Source organism: Cervus canadensis, chromosome 8 (genome assembly GCF_019320065.1).
Source record: "Cervus canadensis isolate Bull #8, Minnesota chromosome 8, ASM1932006v1, whole genome shotgun sequence".
In the NCBI taxonomy this organism is placed as follows: domain Eukaryota; kingdom Metazoa; phylum Chordata; class Mammalia; order Artiodactyla; family Cervidae; genus Cervus; species Cervus canadensis.
The window spans coordinates 33,905,056-33,926,495 of record NC_057393.1 but is presented as its reverse complement, the minus strand read 5'-3'; the positions used below and the strand labels follow the sequence as shown (position 1 = coordinate 33,926,495).

The 21,440-nt window shown below is 39.4% G+C and overlaps 1 protein-coding gene across 2 annotated transcripts in view; it reads right to left on the bottom strand.

Moving 5' to 3' along the window:
- The window catches only part of LOC122446562 (cytochrome P450 2C31-like), a 142,606-nt gene that overhangs the window by 9,105 nt on the left and 112,061 nt on the right, over positions 1 to 21,440 (bottom strand). For both annotated transcript variants that reach the window (XM_043476956.1, XM_043476955.1), the window contains exons 5-7: positions 13,879 to 14,055; positions 12,790 to 12,931; positions 9,438 to 9,625 (exon numbers count right to left, since the gene is read on the bottom strand). In XM_043476956.1, the coding sequence (XP_043332891.1) occupies positions 9,438 to 9,625; positions 12,790 to 12,931; positions 13,879 to 14,055 (507 nt within the window). The remainder of the gene's footprint in view (positions 1 to 9,437; positions 9,626 to 12,789; positions 12,932 to 13,878; positions 14,056 to 21,440) is intronic.

Genomic DNA, 21,440 nt, shown 5'->3' with positions numbered 1-21,440 from the left:
CTCCAGGAGATGGTGATGGACAGGGAGGCCTGGCATGCTGCAGTCCATGGGGTTGCAAAGACTTGGTCATGAATGAGTAACTGAACTGAGTGGAATAAGGGACAAACTGAAGTTTCAGTCTTTACTGAACCTCTTCCTTATGACACAGAAACTCCTGTGTTTCATTTTCTGGCCTGGGTGGACTTAGATATATGCCCTGAGCATGAAGTACAGGAAGATAATATGGCCACACTACAAAGGCTTTCATATAAAGTTAATTAGTGACAAAAAATTTATCCTAGATGATGGGACCATCTGTTGCTGTTTAGTCGCTGAGTTGTGTCTTACTCTCTGAGACCCCATGGACTGTAGCCTGCCAGGCCACACTGTCCATGAGATTTCCCAGGCAAGAATACTGGAGAGGGTTGCCATTTCCTTCTCCCAGGGATCTTCCCAACTGAGGAAGATGGGACCATCTACTTCAAGGTATAACAGAGCAACTGCTTTTGAGTTGCCCTCACAAACCTGAAATAAATATAAATACAGAGAGGACTTCCCTGGTGGTCCAGTGGTGAAGAATCTGCCTGCACGGGACATGGGTTCGATCCCTGGTCAGGGAACATCCCACATGCCTCGGGGCAACGAAGTCCGTACACTACAACTACTGAGCCCACATGCTCTACAGCCTGCATGCTGCAACAAGACAAGCCACTGCAATGAGAAGCCAAGGCACCGCACTAAAGACTAGCCTCTGCTCACCACAACTAGAGAGAGCCCACATGCAGCAATGAAGGCCCAGTGCAGCCAAATAAATAATACTTTCTGAAATCTACAGGGGAAAAAACATGAAGTAACAGCTTTCCAGCATTGAACAAGAAGCAATCCAGGATTATGATACTTTATTTTTTTTTATTTTTTATTAGTTGGAGGCTAATTACTTCACAACATTTCAGTGGGTTTTGTCAATACATTGATATGAATCAGCCATAGAGTTACACGTATTCCCCATCCCGATCCCCCCTCCCACCTCCCTCTCCACCCGATTCCTCTGGGTCTTCCCAGTGCACCAGGCCCAGGCACTTGTCTCATGCATCCCACCTGGGCTGATGATCTTGTTTTACATTAGATAATATAAATTGCTGTTTCTTTCGAAAACATCCCACCTCATTCTCCCACAGAGTGCAAACGTCTGTCTGTACTTCTGTGTCTCTTTTCTGTTTTGCATAAGGTTATCATTACCATCTTTCTAAATTCCATATATATGTGTTTATATACTGTATTTGGTCTTTACTTTCTGGCTTACTTCACTCTGTATAATGGCTCCAGTTTCATCCATCTCATTAGAACTGATTCAAATGAATTCTTTTTAACGGCTGAGTAATATTCCATGGTGTATATGTACCACAGCTTCCTTATCCATTCGTCTGTTGATGGGCATCTAGGTTGCTTCCATGTCCTGGCTATTATAAACAGTGCTGCGATGAACATTGGGGTGCACGTGTCTCTTTCAGATCTGGTTTCCTCGGTTGTGTATGCCCAGGAGTGGGATTGCAGGGTCATATGGCAGTTCTATTTCCAGTTTTTTAAGAAATCTCCAAAAAAAAAAAAAAAAGAAATCTCCACACTGTTTTCCGTAGTGGCTGTACTAGTTTGCATTCCCACCAACAGTGTAAGAGGGTTCCCTTTTCTCCACACCCTCTCCAGCATTTATTGCTTGTAGACTTTTGGATAGCAGCCATCCTGACTGGCGTGTAATGGCACCTCATTGTGGTTTTGATTTGCATTTCTCTGATAATGAGTGATGTTGAACATCTTTTCATATGTTTGTTAGCCATCTGTATGTCTTCTTTGGAGAAATGTCTGTTTAGTTCTTTGGCCCATTTTTTGATTGGGTCATTTATTTTTCTGGAATTGAGCTGCAGGAGTTGCTTGTATATTTTTGAGATTAATCCTTTGTCTGTTGCTTCATTTGCTATTATATTCTCCCATTCTGAGGCTGTCTTTTCACCTTGCTTATAGTTTCCTTTGTTGTGCAAAGGCTTTTAAGTTTCATTAGGTCCCATTTGTTTATTTTTGCTTTCATTTCCAATATTCTGGGAGGTGGGTCATAGAGGATCTTGCTGTGATTTATGTCGGAGAGTGTTTTGCCTGTGTTCTCCTCTAGGAGTTTTATAGTTTCTGGTCTTACATTTAGATCTTTAATCCATTTTGAGTTTATTTTTGTGTATGGTGTTAGAAAGTGTTCTAGTTTCATTCTTTTACAAGTGGTTGACCAGTTTTCCCAGCACCACTTGTTAAAGAGGTTGTCTTTTTTCCATTGTATCAGGATTATGATACTCTAATAAAGAGGAATTAGGTAAGCCCTATATTCACTCCTAATATACTTCTGAGAACACTTTCCTCCTAGAGTGCAGGGAGGTGGTAGCCAAGCAAAGTGGGACCCTTTCTAAGCTAAGGAGACAGAGATCAAAGCCTGATGCCTACAATTCATGAGGAAGGACACAAGTCAGGAAGAATCTATAAACAGGGACAATCTCGAAAGTATACAAGACTATCTTCTGTACATTCATATCTGTGGGTTGGGCAGCTTCAGGACCCCAATTAGAGTATGACTGCTGGGGAGGTGAGAACTGAAGGTGGATACCAGATACTGTACAGTGACAGAGAAGTTGAGGTTCTAACCCAGTGAGAGTGGGAAGAACTTTCCTGGCAACTCAGATTTTCTGTCATGGTTGATACCCCTAATTCTAAATTGTTGGATTAAAGAACCCACCCTGGACTAATGGTCATGCCCTAAGATTAAATCAAACATTGAAATTAAATCACAGTGACAAACAATTATAGTAAGCTTAAGAGACTAAAGGACATCTGTCAGTAATTTAGCTGCCTTTCTTTTTTTTTTTTTTTTTTTTATGATTATATAGATACCCTTTCTCATTCTTTTTTTTTTTTTTTTTTTCCAGTGGGTTTTGTCATACATTGATATGAATCAGCCATGGATTTACATGTATTCCCAATCCCGATCCCCCCTCCCACCTCCCTCTCCACCCGATTCCTCTGGGTCTTCCCAGTGCACCAGGCCGGAGCACTTGTCTCATGCATCCCACCTGGGCTGGTGATCTGTTTCATAGCTGCCTTTCAAAATAAAATTCAGTGCCCTTTAAAGAAAAGGTATTCCAGACTCCCTGTAAGACATCATTCAAAACATTCACTATACAACAGAAAATAAAAAATAAATATGAAATGAAGGAAATGTGACCCAAATTTGAAGAAAAATAGCCAATAGAAGTAGAACCCATATTATCCTAGATATTAAAATTATCTAAGAACTACACAAGAATTACAATCCATCTATCATAAGTATATCCAAATTCTTAAAGGAACAATTAATAACAAAAAAAGAATAAATGAGAAATCTCAATAGAGATTTAAAACTATAAAAATAGAAATTCTAGAAATGAAATTTTTACAGGATTGAATTAAAAACATTAGAGACTGCAAAAGAAAAGTTAGTGAATTTAGAGACCTATCAATAGAGTAACAGCTCAGAAGCCCCTATTGGAAGAACTTTCCAACAGACAGTAATTATAAACTGTGAAATAAACACAAACACACACATTCTGCAAGGTAGCCAAAAGCATGAAAATGTAGAAAAGCATGAAGTGTAGAAAACACTTGAGAAGACAAAAAGATACTGGGTGAGTTTTCCACTTTAAAGATGTTATCATGAGGACAGGTCTCAGACAACAAAATATTGAGTGACTAAAGCATGGCCATAAGCCACGTCTCACTGCTTTAAAGAATCAATGACAACATTCAGCTGTACCTACTGCACAGAAACCAAAAAAAAGAGGGGGCGGGGGGTTAATACCATAAAAGAAAGAGCCAGAGAAAAGGACCCTTAAATTCCCTATATGAAATATCCCAAATCTCTGACAATCCTATAATCCTTGAATTACGTGTGGAAGAAATTCCAGATAACTACCCTAAAGTTAAAAAAAATCTAAATTTAAAACTCAGAATTTTGAATTGAGAACAGCATAGTTAACGACCTGCTAAAACAAGCAAATAAACAAAGCTTGATGTTCCTCAAAGGACATAAATGAATCACGAGTCCCTACGATATATCATTAAAAATATGTAGGACACAGATACATACACACACACACCAAGAAAATGTGACCCATACACAAGAGAAAAAGAAAAACAACACTAACACTAAAATAACAATAGTGAAAATGGAATAAACAGATAAGAATTTTGAATCACAGTCAAATTTTGAATTTATAATCATAACTATTATAGTCAAGGAAATGAAAAAATGTCTCAACATAAAGTAAAATGTTAATGAATGAGTGATCAAAATATAAATTGTAAAGAGAACCCAAATGGAAATTCCAAAACTAAAATTTATGGTTGATCAGATTAATTATTAAATAGGCTTTACAATAGTTTGAAAGAAAAAGTTGGTGAAATAGAAGATAAATCAATAAAACTTTTTTCAGTCTGGAGGGAAGGAAAAAATTGAAAACAAATAAGCAAACAGAACCTAAGGAACATTTTCAACAACACCATAAGGTGATTGGAGTACCAAAAAAAGAAAGAAAATAAGTAAGAGAGAATGGGCAAAAAAATTTTGAGAAAATAATGAAGAAAATGTAGACATCTACAATGTAGACAAATAGAATAAATAAAAACAAAACCAGACTTAAACATAAATATATTGTAGTTAAAATATAGTCAAATACACAGAGAAAACTTGAAGGCAGTCAAAGAAAAATGGCCCATTACCTACACAAGAACAAGAATTCAAATGACTGCTGACTACTCATCAATAAAAATTGACCCAGAAAATAAAAATATGGAATATTTTTGAATGAAATATTTAAAATTATTGTTTAATATTTAATATTGATTTCATTTAATACTTAAATGAAATATTTAAAGTGCTAAAAAGAAAAAACTTATACCCAGTTAACACAGTAATCTATATCCAGATACCCACCTGTTGTAAACAAATACTTCCCTGCCTGTTTCTTAAAGTATTATCTATGGTTACCTTTATTCTACAATGGCAGATTGAGGCCACATGGTCCACAAAATCTGTATCACTACGTGGCCTCTTAAAGAGATGTTTGCCAACCCTGCTTAAAGCAAAAATTATAACACTAATGGCAGCTTTATAATATACATAGATATTATACATGTAATAACTTTGGTATAAAGGAAGAGGAACAGGTTAAATAGTCATATATGACTGCAGTGTTCTTGTATTTTTTAATTTAATAGTTTAATTTTAAGAAGACTGTAAAAATTTAAGGATACATATTGTAATCTCAAGAGAAATCATTTAAAAAATAGTTCAATGACAACAGATACTTATAATCCTGAAAAAAATATATACTAATCCAGAGGAAGGCAGGAAATAAGAAGTAGAGAGATATAAAAAAGAGGGACAAACAAAAAACCAATTATTTAAAAGTACAGTTATTCCCAAGAGAAAACAGTAAAGGAGGAAGAGTAGAATTATGAACTTGGTGGATATGCAGGACACAAATGATGAATTTGCAAATATAAACCCACCATATCAGTAATTATATTAAATTGCAATAAACTAAATATTCCAATTTAAAAAGTAGAATGCACTTAATAGACATAAAAGGACAATCCATCCAAAGGCAATAGAACACGTTCTCCTCAAGCACACATGAAACATTATCCAGAATAGATCATACGTTATGACACAAAACAAATATTAAGAAGTTTTAGAAGACTGAAATCATATCAAGTATATTTCCAAACAAAATATTATAAATTGAGAAATCAATTATAAGAAAACTGGAAAATTCACAGAGATGTGGATATTAAACAATATGCTACTGAACAATCAAAGGATCAAAGAATAAATCAAAAAAAAATCAAAAAGTACCTTGAGACAAAAAAAAATGTAATCATGGCATACCAAAACTTATGAGGTCAGGAAAAGCAGTTCTAAGAGAACAGTTCAGTGATAAATGCCTACATTAAGAAATGAGAATGATATCAAACAAGCAACCTAACTTGACACCTCAAAGAACTAGAAAAAGAAGAAAACATAAAGCTGAGTCAGCAGAAGGAAGGAAGTAGAGATCATAAAGTAAATAAAAGAAACAGAGACCAAAAAAAAAAAAAAAAAAAAAACTCAATGAGACTAAGAGCTGGCTTTTTTAAGCCATAAAAAAAAAAAACCAACAAACCTTTAGCTAGACTTACCAAGAAAAGAAGAAATAAGACTAAAATAAGCAGAAATAAAAGAGGAAACATTACAACTGATACCAGACAAATACATATAATCATAACAACCTATTAATATAAAGAACCATACCTGAACAAATTGGAAAACTTAGAAAAAATAGACTCTTAGAAACCTACAACCTATCAAGAAACAGTCATGAGGAATTAGAAATCTGAATACATGAATCTTGAGTAAGGAGATTGAATTGGCAATCATACACTCCCAAAACACAAAGTGCAGGACCAGACAGTTTCACTGATTAATTCTATCAAATATATAAAGAGAAATGAATACCAATTCTCAAACTCTTCCAAAAAATACAAGAGGAAAGGCCACTTCGAAACTAACTTTGAAAAGCCAACATTACCCTTCTATTATAACCAAAAAGAATAGTACATGAAATGAAAATTATAGGCCAATATCCTTGATATCTGGTCCCATCACAGCATGGCTAATAGAAGGGGGAAAACTGGAAACAGTGACAGATTTTGTTTTCTTGGGCTCCAAAGTAACTCACTGCAGACAGTGACCACAGCCATGAAATTAAAAAACGCTTGCTCCTTGGAAGAAAAGCTATGATAAACCTAGACAGCGTATTAAAGACCAGAGACAACACTTTGCCAACAAAGGTCCGTACAGTCGAACCTATGGTTTTTCCAGTTAATTATGTATGGATATGAGAGTTGGACCATAAAGAAGGCTGAATGCCAAAAAATTGATGCTTCTGAATTGTGCTGCTGGAGAAGACTCTTGAAGAGTCCCTTGGACTGCAAGGACATCAAACCAGTGAATCCTAAAGGAAGTCAGCCCTGAATGTTCATTGGAAGGACTGATGTCGAAGCTGAAGCTCCAATACTTTAGCCATGTGATTCGAAGAACCGAGTCATTGGAAAAGAAACTGATGCTGGGAAAGATTGAAGGCAAAAGAAGAAGAGGGCGGCAAAGGATCAGATGGTTAGACAGTATCACCAACTTGATAGGCATGAATTTGAGCAAATTCTAGGAGATGGTGAAAGTCAAGGAAGCCTGGCATACTGCAGTCCATGGGGATGAAAAGAGTCAGACACAACTTAGGGACTGAAAAACAACAACAATCCTTGATAAATGTAGATGCAAAAATCCTCAACAAAATATTAGCAAACTGAATTGAAGAATACAGTAACAGGTGGATTCATGAGCATGCTGGATTTATTCCAGGGATGTAAGGATGGTTCAACATGTATAAATCAACTGGTGTGATAGAACTCATTAACAAAATGGGAAATAAAAATCATAGAATCCTCTCAGTTTATTCAGAAAAAAAAACAAGCATTTGATGAAATCAACATTCATTTATTATAAAAACTCTCAACAAAGTGGTATAGAGGGAAGGTACCTCAACCTACTACCAGCTATATATGACACCCCAACATTCAATATCATACTCAACAGTGAAAAGGTGAAAATTTTTCTTTTAAGATCAGTAAGGAGACCAGAATCACCACTTATATTGAACAGAAGGAGTCAGGGTTTGGGAAAATTTTCCTTAAGATGCAAGAGAATTGGGTATATTTAAATGCTAATGGAAAGAACCAGCAGGGAAGGAGAGGATAAAGAGAAAAGAAGAAATGATTATCTGAAGAGGAACCATAAAAAAGTGAGAGGAAAGAGATCCATGACACAAGTGGAAAGATTTACTTTAAATGAAAGGAAAGCCATTCTTCCACAACAACAAAATGAAAAGCAAAATAAAGGGGTGTGGATGTAGCTAAATTTGTAAATCTAGTGGAAAGGAGTTGAGGGAGACCCATAAAATGGCTTCTGAATTTCTCTGTGAAATACTAGATCATTTGGTGGAAGGTCCATGGTGGAGAACTGGAAGGGAAGAATTCAGAGCTGAAGGTTGTTGTTGGTGGTGGTGGTATGCTTGTTGGAGTAAGATGAGTTCAGTTGTGAAACAAGAACATTGGATAAAATCCCTAAGAAAGCCAATACCAAAGAATGCTCAAACTACCGCACAATTGCACTCACCTCACATGCTAGTAAAGTAATGCTCAAAACTTTCCAAGCCAGGCTTCAGCAATACATGAACCGTGAACTTCCACATGTTCAAGCTGGTTTTAGAAAAGGCAGAGGAACCAGAGATCAAATTGCCAACATTTGGGGGGGGGGGGGGGCTCCAAAATCACTGCAGATGGTAACTGCAGCCATGAAATACAAAGATGCTTACCCCTTGGAAGGAAAGTTATGACCAACCTAGACAGCATAATAAAAAGCAGAGACACTACTTCCCCAACGAAGGTCCATCTAGTCAAGGCTATGGTTTTTCCAGTAGTCATGTATGAATGTGAGAGTTGGACTATAAAGAAAGCTGAGCACTGAATAAATGATGCTTTTGTATTCTGTTGTTGGAGAAGACTCTTGAGAGTCCCTTGGACTGCAAGGAGATCCAACCAGTCTATCCTAAAGGAGATCAGCCCTGGGTGTTCATTGGAAGGACTGATGTTAAAGCTGAAACTCTGATACTTTAGCCACCTGATGCAAAGAACTGACTCATTCAAAAAGACCCTGATGCTGGGAAAAATTGAAGGCAGGAGGAAAAGGGGATGACAGAGGATGAAACGGTTGGATGGTTTCACTGACTCGATGGACATGAGTTTGAGTGGACTCCGGGAGTTGGTGATGGACAGGGAGGCCTGGCATGCTGCAGTCCTTGGGGTCACAAAGAGTTGAACACAACTGAGCAACTGAACTGAACTGAACTGATTGAGTTGGTGACAATAATATCACCCTGATGGGCTGCATGGTCTTCCAGAAGGGATCAGTAGCTCAAATGCAGGTAGGGAGGAAGAAAACTGTTGCATTGGACTTTTGACAAGTGAAACAGAAGGGAGGTGATTACTGATTAAGTGGTAAGAGTAATAAAACATACACTGGAAAATAGGGAGTGGACAGAAGAGTAGCCTAATGAACACACAGAGAATGGGTCTAACAATGTACTGAGAATCCTGTGGGAGTATAAGCACTATTATATTTATTAAAATGTATCTACAAACTAAAAGGAAAGGAGCATATCGTCAGAGGGTGAAATACCTTAGACACGACTATGTAATACCTGTAGACAATTAGGCAATCTATACATCTACTGCTGTGATAGTTGAAACCCAAGAGTCTTAATGAGGAGTATAGATGAAATACCTCTCACCTTGGGAATGAGATATTCTCTGAATTTAATGTCCTGAGCTGCTGCATGGGGTAGGTTGTTGGGGACAAGGTCAATGTATCTCTGGATCTCGTGGATCACAGCATCTGTGTAGGGCATGCGGCTTCTGTCCTGCATGCAGGGACTCCGGTTTCTGCCAACCACATGGTTAATTTCTTCCTGAACTTTAGCTGGCAAGGTAGAAATCAGAATTTATGTCAAGTGATAAAGATATTTTATATCTTCTTAATGATGATTACATTGTGGTAGGTTATGGAGAGAAGGGAAAATTACATGTGTTTCAATACAAGGGAATAAAAGAAACAGAATTTCAATGTCATGGGCAAACTGGAATTTCATTAGAGACTTAAATACACATGCATATAAAACACAGTTATATCATGAAATTCATTTCTCAATTCTGATTCTCTCCTTTGTGTATTTTTTAAAATAAACTCAGGGACGTGGGATCTCAAAGGCTCACATCATGCAGTTTAACCATTTTGTTTATGTCAGTTTTTTATGAAAGTTCTAAGAGAGTAGAAGTACTCCATGCAGTAAATACTTAATAAATGGACCAACTGAACAGATGCTTGGTTGACTCAACACATAGGAATAATAAGTAAGTTAAGGGAGAATATCCAAAATTACAGAGTAGAAAGACTCTGAGATCACTTCCTCCCACAAGCATTACAAAATGATTAATACAATGATTTACAGAGCAACTATCAATAAGAACAACCTGAAGTCTAAGGAGAAAGTTCTTCAACAACTAAAGATCTAAAGATGGAATCATGCGATACATACGAGAAGCAGAAATATAGCACAGCTAAGACCGTACCCCCAGATAAAAGACCCAAGAACAGGATAATTACAATTACAGAGGTTCTCCCCGAGGAGTGAGGGGTCTGAAACCCATCGCTGGGCTCCCTAACCCAGGAGTGCTGCACCAGGAAGATGAGCCCCCAAAGCACTTGGCTTTGCAGGCCAACAAGGCTTATTTCAGATGAGCTAGTGAGCTGCGGGTCAGAGAAGGCAATGGCACCCCACTCCAGTACTCTTGCCTGGAAAATCCCATGGATGGAGGAGCCTGATAGGCTACAGTCCATAGGGTCGCGACGAGTCGGACACGACTGAGCGACTTCACTTTCACTTTTCACTTTCATGCACTGAAGAAGGAAATGGCAGCCCACTTCAGTATTCTTGCCTGGAGAATCCCAGGGACGGGAGCCTGGTGGGCTGCCGTCTATGGGGTCGCACAGAGTCAGACACGACTGAAGTGACTTAGTAGCAGTGAGCTGCAGGAAGTAGAGACTCCACTCTTAAAGAACGTATACAAAATCTCACCCACTCTGGGACCCAGAAGCAGGAGCAGTAATTTGAAAGGAGCCTGAGTCAGACCCATTTATTGATCTTGGACAGCCTCACAGAGAGGCAAGGGGCAGATGGGGCTCACCTCTGGAACACATATAAAATAGCTGGTAGCAGCTATTTTAGAGAGCTCATCCCAACACATGGACATGGATTATAGTAAGTGCAATTTCAGAATCTCCCCTCTGGCTTATTTTGCCAGAACTTGGTCCTTCTCATCAGCCAGTTATCACCCGTTCTTGGATGTGGGAGGCCAAGCAGCTAGCTGGGCTGGCACATAGTCCTATCCACCAGCATGCCAGTTACTATAGCAGCCCTGAGCCCCAGCTGCCCCTGGACCCAACTCCACTCACCCATTGGGAGACACCAACCCCGGGTCCCCCTGGGCCCCCATCCAGACAACAGGCAGGCCAACTCCAACTCCAGGACCCCTAGGGTCCTACAGCCAGAGAACACAGGATCTGGCCTCTCCCACCAAGATACCCAAGACCCTGCAGCCAGAGAAGCCAGGATGTGGCCTCAGACACACAGAAGGCAGGTACTATCCTCAAGACTCCTAGGGCCTGATCCACCAACCAACATGCCAACCTCAGCCCCAGGACCACAACAGTCCTGCAGCGAACCATGTCAAGATCCAGCCTACTCAACAGCAGGTCAGCACCACTAGAAGACATCTTGGGCCCCAGGCTCACCCAACAGCAAACTCACATCCAATTCTAGGAAACCCCAGAACTCTCTGCCAGCCATCTCAGGAAGAGACCCTGGACCCAGCTCTAACCACCAGAGGGCCTGGACTAGACTGGGCCCCATAGGGGTTTCATAACTAGCTACCACATGACCCAGCCCCACCCACCATCACCCAGCAGCTACTCCACAAGAAAAATGTATTAAATACAAACAGAAGTCAAAAGAAAGTTGAGGAAACAATTCTTAGACAAAATAGACTTTAAAACAAAGACTGTATGGAACAAGAGAAAAAAGAAGGACATTACATAATGATGAAAGAAACAATCCAACAAAAAGATAAAACAATTATAAATCTACATGCATATGTGCTAAGTTGCTTCAGTCATGTCTGACTCTTTGTGACCTTTGGACCGTAGCCCACCAGGCTCCTCTGTCCATGGGATTCTCCAGGCAACATAATGGAGTGGGTTACCATGCCCTCCTCCAGGGGATCTTCCCATCACAGGGAATGAACCCACATCTCTTATGTCTCACATGCACATTGGCAAGTGAGTTCTTTATCACTAGCACCCCCTGGGAAGCCAGTAAATATATATACATATAACTGGTTCACTTTGTTGTACAGCAGAAACTAATACAACATTGTAAGACAATTAAACTCAAAAAAATAAAAATAAAAGTGTCTTAATAGGTCAAAGCACAAAGCATGATAGAGTAAAGAAAATATTCTCTTAGGTGAGGAATGAATAAAGAAAAAAAGGAGGATGAGAAATTACACTTTTCAGGAAATTTTGTTTGGCCAAAAGGGTGTATTTGAACAGAATTTTTGTGTATAATTTTTAAATTCAAAGAGTGAAGTTTACTGATGAAGAAAGATTGTGATTTTGTTGAGTCATTCCTTCCATTGAAAATGGATCTGTGTAGAATTAACTTTTGACAAAAGTACATTTATCTGGACTTGGAAAGCTTTACCAGCAATATCATTGTAGAGAAGATTCTTCACCATCTGATTCACCATGGAAGCCCAACTGCACCTGACCTGATGCAAATCAAGGATACTCCACCACAGTAGGGAGGACAGTGATCTCTGCCCTCCATAACTCTGCTGCTGGTTAACTATTTCATTCTCCTTTTTTATTATACTCTAATTTGAATGTAACTCATACAATGATAAGATGTACTAAGGATGAAAGTTTTTCTTGTACATCTTCCAGGCAGATGAAGAGTAGAAAAGTCATCAGGGTTGCCTGCCAATTTCTAACTGGAATTTCATCCTGTCCATCATCTGTGATACTACCTGTGATCTCTGGGTGCTTCAGCAGGAGCAGCAGTCCATATCTCAGAGTGATGCTTGTTGTCTCTATTCCAGCAGTAAACACATCCCATAGAGTGGTGATCAAGTTGTCCATGGTAAATTCAGACTGTTTATTGTGTTTCTCCTAGCAATGATGTATTAGGATTACTTGATTAGTAAAAGAAACTTACAAGTAACTTAAAATAATTCCATATAACAACATAATTTCTTAAGTTTATTTATTTGACAAATTAAGCCAAACATTAGAGAATGTTAAAGATGAAGGTAAAGTTAGATAAGTTGTTAGAATTTCTTCAGTTAAAATATAACCAGAGTTAAACTTCCAATAAGTACTTTCTGATTCCTCACTTTCTCACCCACTGGAGTAAATCAGTTCTTCAGTCATTTCTTTCTAACCTGACACTTATCAAGTCATCACTACTGCTCACCATCAGTTCGGGCATCTATTGTCTATTTCATCATATCTAAATTTCTCACTCAGGCCTTCAGAATCACCTATCTTCAAACTGAAACACTATTCCCAAATTCATCAGTCATTAAACCCATGACAGTTCCTCAGTTACTAGCAAGACAATCTCTTTAAAAACTCCACACACTTCATCACTGCACTTATCTTTCCCTGAACCAATTTTGTCATCTCTGCTAATTCTCAAAAGCTACTTCATCTGTTTCTTACTGTCTTTCCAAGAGTAAGCCTTTCTAGATTCCCACCCATTTCTACCTTCTCTCATTTCTTACATCACCCATTCATGGAATATATTTAATGAAAGAGAATATACTATCTACCACTTATCTTGAATGTGTGTGTGTGTTTCAATCTGTTCTCAAATAAAGAACCAGCTTTAACATGGTAAATATAAAAACTTCCAAGCAATTTTCAGTGACAATGCAGAAATAATTCAAGATATCCAGTATGGTTTGCACAAAAATAAGTTGCAAAAGCAATGACTATTTCTTTAAGAAGGAGCATTTGTTTTAATAAACTGATTCCACTGAGAAGAACAAAGCTATTCCATGCATCACATCACTCCACACACAAAGATGAAGCAGCAAATCTGGATCCCATTTTACCTTTTCCATTTTAATCAGGAAGTAATCAATAAAGTCTTGAGGGTTATTGAGGTCCATGGATTCTTGGTGTTCCTTTATTTTCTCCAAAATAAACTTCCTTTGCTCAGTCATGTTTTTAAATAATGTGTTATGACTCCCTGGGAGATAATGTAGTAAAGAGGGGAAAGCATTGTAGAGCTGAAAAAGAAAAGAGACAATTAATTCAGCAAACATTTACAGGCCCGTATTATGGTGCAGACATATTGCTATAAAATGAGTAAATAAAGATGAATAATATATGTTTCTTACACTGGAACCCATTTGGGATTTGAAAGAGAGAGAGATTTGATAAAATGGCCTGAGTGACAGTATGCACAGATTAACAACTACTTTCAAAACCATTCGAATTATTTTCCTAACCATAACTCTGAAGAAATTCAGGATCATACCACATCTTTCCAAATGAGGGTACTAAGGTTCAGAAAGGTTAGTGAACCAGTCTAAGACACAAAACTAGTGACAGTGTTTATCCCAGTTTACACTACAGACATGTCTACAGAGAGTCAACTAAAAAGTGTGCAGGGATCATACACTTTTTCTATATTTATTTTTATGAAAATACGTTAACAGTTGACACATATTATATTAGTTTCAGGTGTACAAAATGGTGATTCACCATTTACATGCATTACAAATTGATCACCATGATAAGCCTAGGAATCATCTGTCATCATACAGTTATTGAAATGTTATTGACTCTATTCCTTATGCTGTATATTACATACCTGTGACTTATTACATTTATATTTGAAGTTTATACTTCTTAATCCCTTTTACCTATTTCACTCATCCCTCTACTTCTTCCTCTCTGAGGACCACCAGTTTCTTCTCTGTATCTATGAATTTGTTTCTGTTTTATTTTGCTTGTTTTAATTTTTAGATTCTAAATATGAAGTAAATCATGTAACATTTCTTTATCTGCCTGACATTTTTCCCTTAGCATAATATCTTCTAGAACTATCCATGCTGTAAAAATGGCACAATTTCATGCTTTTATATGGCTGAGTAATATTTCATTTTGTGTGTGTGTGTGTGTGTGTGTGTATGTGTGTGTGTGTACCACTTCTTCTTTATCCTTTCATCTATCAATGGACACTTAGGTGATTTCGATATCTCACCTACTGTCAACAACGCTACAGTGAATATAGGGGTGCATATATCTTTTTGAATAAGTTTCTTTTCTTCAGATAAATACCCAGACGTTTTCTAGAGAGAAGTACCCAGTTAAGTCCCAGATCATATAGGAGCTCTATTTTTAACTTTTTAAGGAAGCTCTATACTGTTTGCCATAGTGACGGTTTCAATTTACATTCCTACCAACAGTGCATGAGTGTTCCCTTATCTCCACATCCTCCCAACACTTGTTATTTCTTCTCTTTCTTACAATAACCATTCTGACTGGTATGTGGTAAAATCTTTTAGTGTTACTATTTGTATTTTCCTGGTAATTAGTGTTTTGACCACCTTTCAATGTGCCTATTGGCCAACTGTTTTTCTTCATTGGAAAAATACCTATTTGAACCTTCTGTCCATTTTTTAATTAGGGTTTTCTTTTTGTTATTGAAGTGTGTGAGTTTTTCGTGTATTTTGAACACTAATTCCTTGTCAGATACATCATTTGCAAATACATTCTATTCAGCAGGCAGGCATTTTGTTTTGTTGATAGTCACCTTCACTGTGCAAAAGCTTTTACATTTAATTAGGTCACATCCCTTTATTTTTGCTTTTGTATCCCTTGCCTAACAATGAATAACCAAAAAGATATCAACAAGATTAATGTCAAAGAGTGCACATCTATGATTACTTCTAGAATTTTTATAGTTCTGGTTCTTACATTTAAATCCTTAATCCATCTTGAATTTATTTTCATCTGTGGTGTGATAAAGGCATCTACTTTGATTCTTTTGTATGTAACTGTCCAGTTTTCCCAATACCATTGATTGAAGAGGGTGTCTTTTCTACATTCTGTATTCTAGCTTCTTTTGTTGTATATTAATTACCTACTAAGTGTGGGTTCATGTCTAGGCTATCTCTTAAGTTCCATTGATTATGCCTGCTTTTCTGCCAATACCACACTTCTTTTTCTTTGCCTGCTGTGGCTGGAGCATTTATGCTGAATAAATGTGGGGAGAGTGGTCATCCTTGTGTTGTTCCTGATTTGAGAGGCAATACTTTAAGGTTTTCACAATTGAGAATGATGGGAGCTTCTGCTACAGGGGCTTTGTTACATTCAGGTATGTTCCCTCTCTATTCACTCTGGAGTTTTTATCATTCAATGGATGTTGAATTCAGTCAAAAAGCTTTTTTGCAAAACTTAAAAAATCATATGATTTATTCGTCATTTTTAGTGTGATGTATCACATAGATTGATTTGCAGACACCAAACCATCTTTGCATCCTCAGAATAAATTTGGCTTACTCATAGATTATAACATGTTAGTGTATTGCTGATTTCAATTTCATGCAAATGTGGGCATAATAAAGGACAGAAATGGTATGGACCTAACAGAAGCAGAAGATATTAAGAAGAGGTGGCAAGAATACACAGAAGACCTGTACAAAAAAGATCTTCATGACCCAGATAATCATGATGGTGTGATCAGTCACCTAGAGCCAGACATCCTGGAATATGAAGTCAAGTGGGCCTTAGAAAGCATCACTATGAACAAAACTAGTGGAGGTGATGGAATTCAAGTTGAACTATTTCAAATCCTGAAAGATGATGCTGTCAAAGTGCTGCACTCAATATGCCAGCAAATTTGGAAAACTCAGCAGTGGCCACAGAACTGGAAAAGGTCAGTTTTCATTCCAATCCCAAAGAAAGACAAACCCAAAGAATGCTCAAACTACTGCACAATTGCACTCATCTCACACACTAGTAAAGTAATGCTTAAAATTATCCAAGCCAGGTTTCAGCAATACATGAACCATGAACTTCCAGATGTTCAAGCTGGTTTTAGAAAAGGCAGAGGAACCAGAGATCAAATTGCCAACATCTGGTGGATCATCAAAAAAGCAAAAGAGTTCCAGAAAAACATCTATTTCTGCTTTATTGACTATGCCAAAGCCTTTGACCGTGTGGATCACAATAAACTGTGGAAAATTCTGAAAGAGATGGGAATACCAGACCACCTGACCTGCCTCTTGAGAAACCTATATGCAGGTTAGGAAGCAACAGTTAGAATTGGACATGGAATAACAGACTGGTTCCAAATAGGAAAAGGAGTGCGTCAAGGCTGTATATTGTCACCTTGCTTATTTAACTTATATGCAGAGTACATCATGAGAAACGCTTGACTGGAAGAAGCACAAGCTGGAATCAAGATTGCCGGGAGAAATATCAATAACCTCAGATATGCAGATGACACCACCCTTATGGCAGAAAGTGAAGAGGAACTAAAAAGCCTCTTGATGAAAGTGAAAGAAGAGAGTGAAAAAGTTGGCCTAAAGCTCAACATTCAGAAAACTAAGATCATGGCATCTGGTCCCATCACTTCATGGCAAATAGAGGGGGAAACAGTGAAGACAGTGTCAGACTTCATTTTGGGGGGCTCCAAATCACTGCACATGGTGATTGCAGCCATGAAATTAGAAGATGCTTACTCCTTGGAAGGAAAGTTATGACCAACTTAGATTGCATATTAAAAAGCAGAGACATTATTTTGCCAACAAAGGTCTGTCTAGTCAAGGCTATGGTTTTTCCAGTGGTCATGTATGGATGTGAGAGTTGGACTGTGAAGAAAGCTGAGTGCCGAAAAATTGATGCTTTTGAACTGTGGTGTTGGAGAAGACTCTTGAGAGTCGCTTGGACTGCAAGGAGATCCAACCAGTCCATCCTAAAGGAGATCAGTCCTGGGTGTTCATTGGAAGGACTGATGCTGAAGCTGAAACTCCAGTTCTTTGGCCACCTCATGCGAAGAGTTGACTCATTGGAAAAGACTCTGAAGCTGGGAGGGGTTGGGGGCAGGAGGAGAAAGGGACAACAGAGGATGAGATGGCTGGATGGCATCACTGACTCGATGGATATGAGTTTGAGTAAACTCCGAGAGTTTGTGATGGACAGGTGAGAGAGTCAATTCCCAGGCAGGTTGATAAGAAGTCTAGGGGTCCGCATGGAGAGAGGGGTCTGGAGTTCTCAAGGAGGAAGAAAGGACAAATTTTTTTTTCTCCTCTACATTCCTTAGATTTATATAACAATAATGTATTCTGCTTGAGGACAGTTTCTGGAAAAACCTTCTGGCTAATTCTGTTATCTCAAAATGTAAATTCTGGGAGTAGGTCTGGTGAGGTCTTTACAATCTCCAGACATTCTTTTGAGTCACTGTAATAACTAATTTGAGAGTATATAATTCCATTGCTAAGACTAGCAAGGGAGTATTCTTTCTCCCCCTTCTGATATCCATGTCAGAAGCTTTCTCTATCTCCTCTATACTTTAATAAAACTTTATTACACAAAAGCTCTGAGCGATCCAACCTCATCTCTGGCCCTGGATTGAATTCTTCTCCTCTGGAGGCCAAGAACCCCAGCGTCTTTGCATGATTCAGCAACAACCTTTCACAGGGAGGCCTGGCGTGCTGAGATTCATGGGGTCACAAAGAATCGGACACGACTGAGCAACTGAACTGAAATGAATTGAACTGAACTGAATCTTTTCTAAAGTGGCTGACTTTTTGGGCTCCAAATCACTGCACATGGTGACTGTTATGAAATTAAAAGATGCTTACTCCTTGGAAGGAAAGTTATGACCAAACAAGACAGCATATTAAAAAGTAGAGACAGAGGGAGGAGCCAAGATGGCGGAGGAGTAGGAAGGGGAGACCACTTTCTCTCCTACAAATTCATCAAAAGAATGACTGAATGCAGAGCAAACTTCACAAAACAACTTCTGATCGCTAGCTGAGGTCATCAGGCGCCCAGAAAAGCAGACCATTGTCTTCGAAAGGAGGTAGGACAAAATATAGAGGATAAAAAGTGAGACAAAAGAGCTAAGGACGGAGACCCGTCCCAGGAAGGGAGTCTTAGGCGGCCGTGCTTGGGCTAGGGTCCGGGCCTGAGTGCCCTGAGGACAATCGGAGGGAGCTTCTGTGAGGTGCCAACTTGAACTGTGGGAGACCAAGGGAGAGAGAGAAAATTAACCGGCCGGAACACACTGCCGGCCGTTCGCAGAACAAAGGGACGGATAAAGTCCCGAGAAGAGCTCGCAGGCTGCGGACCTGCCCAGCCCCGCCGGAGGCAGGAGGCAGGGGGGAGGGGAAGGTCGCGGCGAGACACAGGGCGCAGGCACCCGACCGGCGCGGGCGGGGACTGGGGCTGGGGACACGGAGGGCGGAAGGCGCGCGCACCCGACTGGCGCCAGCGGAAACTGAGACTGGGTCCGCGGAAGGGAGTGAGTGCGCCACACCTGGGGATAGCGCGCCCATCAAGCCCCTCGCTGCCTGGACCGCTCTGACGGGGAAGGCACAGAGAGCAGGCGCAGCTTTCCCTTCCGCGCTTTTGTGTAACACCCGAGGGCTGGAACCTAGCGCAGCGCGGGGCGCGCTCCATATAGAACAGCCGGGAGCCTGAGCAGCGCAGACCGGAGAAAGCAGCGTCAGCCCCTCCCAGCAGCGCCAGCCCGCCCCCGCAGGGCCAGCCCCTCCCCGCAGCGTCAGCCCCGCCCCGCAGCGTCAGCCCCGCCCCGCAGCGCCAGCCCATCCCCGCAGCGTCAGCCCCTCCCAGCAGCGCAACGGAACTAGCTACCTGAATAAGAGTCCACCTCCGCCCGCCTGTGTCAGGGCGGAAATGAGGCTCTGAAGAGACCGGCAAACAGAAGTCAAATAAACAAAGGGAACCGCTTCAGAAGGGACTGGTGCAACAGATTAAAATCCCTGTAGAAAACACCGACTTCACCAGAAGGGCCCTGTAGATATCGAGAAGTGTAAGCTGGAACGAGGAGCTATCTGAAACTGAGCCGAACCCACACTGACCGCAGCAGCTCCAGAGAAACTCCTAGATATATTTTTACTTTTTTTTTCTAAGTAAGGAAAAAAAAAAAAAATTTTTTTTTTCTTTTTATATTTTTTCTTTTTTATTTTTTCTCTTTTTTTTTTTCCTTTAAAATTCCCTATTACTCCCCCATTACTCCTTAACTTTCATTTACATAGATTTTTACGATTTTTTTAATTAGGGGAAAAAAAAAAATTTTTTTTTTCTTTCTTTTTTTTCTTTTTCTTTTTTTTCTTTTTTCTTCTTTTTTCTCTTTCCGTTTTCTCTTTTATTTTCTATTTTTCTTTTTCTCTTATTTCTTTTAAAGTCCTCTAGTACTCCTCTACTACTCTTCATTTTCATTTTCACTACACTATAACCTTACAAAAAAAAAAAAAAGAGAAGCCCTATCTTTAAACCGAAGATTATTCTCTCCCAATCTTGACTCTCTGTTTTCTACCTCAGAACACCTCTATTTCCTCCTTTCCCCTTCTCTTCCCAATCCAATTCTGTGAATCCTTGTAGGTGTCTGAGATACGGAGAACACTCTGGGAACAGACAGCTGCGTAGATCTGTCTCTCTCCTCTTGAGTCCCCCTTTTTCTCCTCCTGCTCATCTCTATCTCCCTCCTCCCTTTTCTCCTGTTCATGTAACTCTGTGAACCTCTCTGGGTGTCCCTAATGGGGGAGAACCTTTTCGCCATTAACCTAGAAGTTTTAGTATCAGTGCTGTATAGTTGGAGAAGTCCTGAGACTACAGGAAGAATAAAACTGAAATCCAGAGGCAGGAAACTTAAGCCCAAAACCTGAGAACACCAGAAAACTCCTGACTACATGGAACTTTAAGTAATAAGTGACCGTCCAAAAGCCTCCATACCTACACTGAAACCAACCACCACCCAAGAGCCAATAAGTTTTAGAGCAAGACATACCACGCAAATTCTCCAGCAACACAGGAACATAGCCCGAATGTCAACATACAGGCTGCCCAAGGTCACACCTAACACATAGACCTCTCCAAAAAGAAGAAATCAAGTTGCACGCACCAGTACACTGACGCAAGCTTCCCTAACCGGGAAACCTTGACAAGCCAATCATCTAACCCCACCCACTGGGTAAATCCTCCACAATAAAAAGGAACCACAGACCTCCAGAATACAGAAAGTCTACTCCAGACACAGCAATCTAAACAAGATGAAAAGGCAAAGAAATACCCAACAGGTAAAGGAACATGAAAAATGCCCACCAAGTCAAACAAAAGAGGAGGAGATAGGGAATCTACCTGAAAAAGAATTTAGAATAATGATAATAAAAATGATCCAAAATCTTGAAAACAAAATGGAGTTACAGATAAATAGCCTGGAGACAAAGATTGAAAAGATACAAGAATTGTTTAATAAAGACCTAGAAGAAATAAAAAAGAGTCAATTAAAAATGAACAATGCAATGAATGAGATCAAAAACGCTTTGGAGGGAACCAAGAGTAGAATAACGGAGGCAGAAAATAGGATAAGTGAGGTAGAAGATAAAATGGTGGAAATAAATGAAGCAGAGAGGAA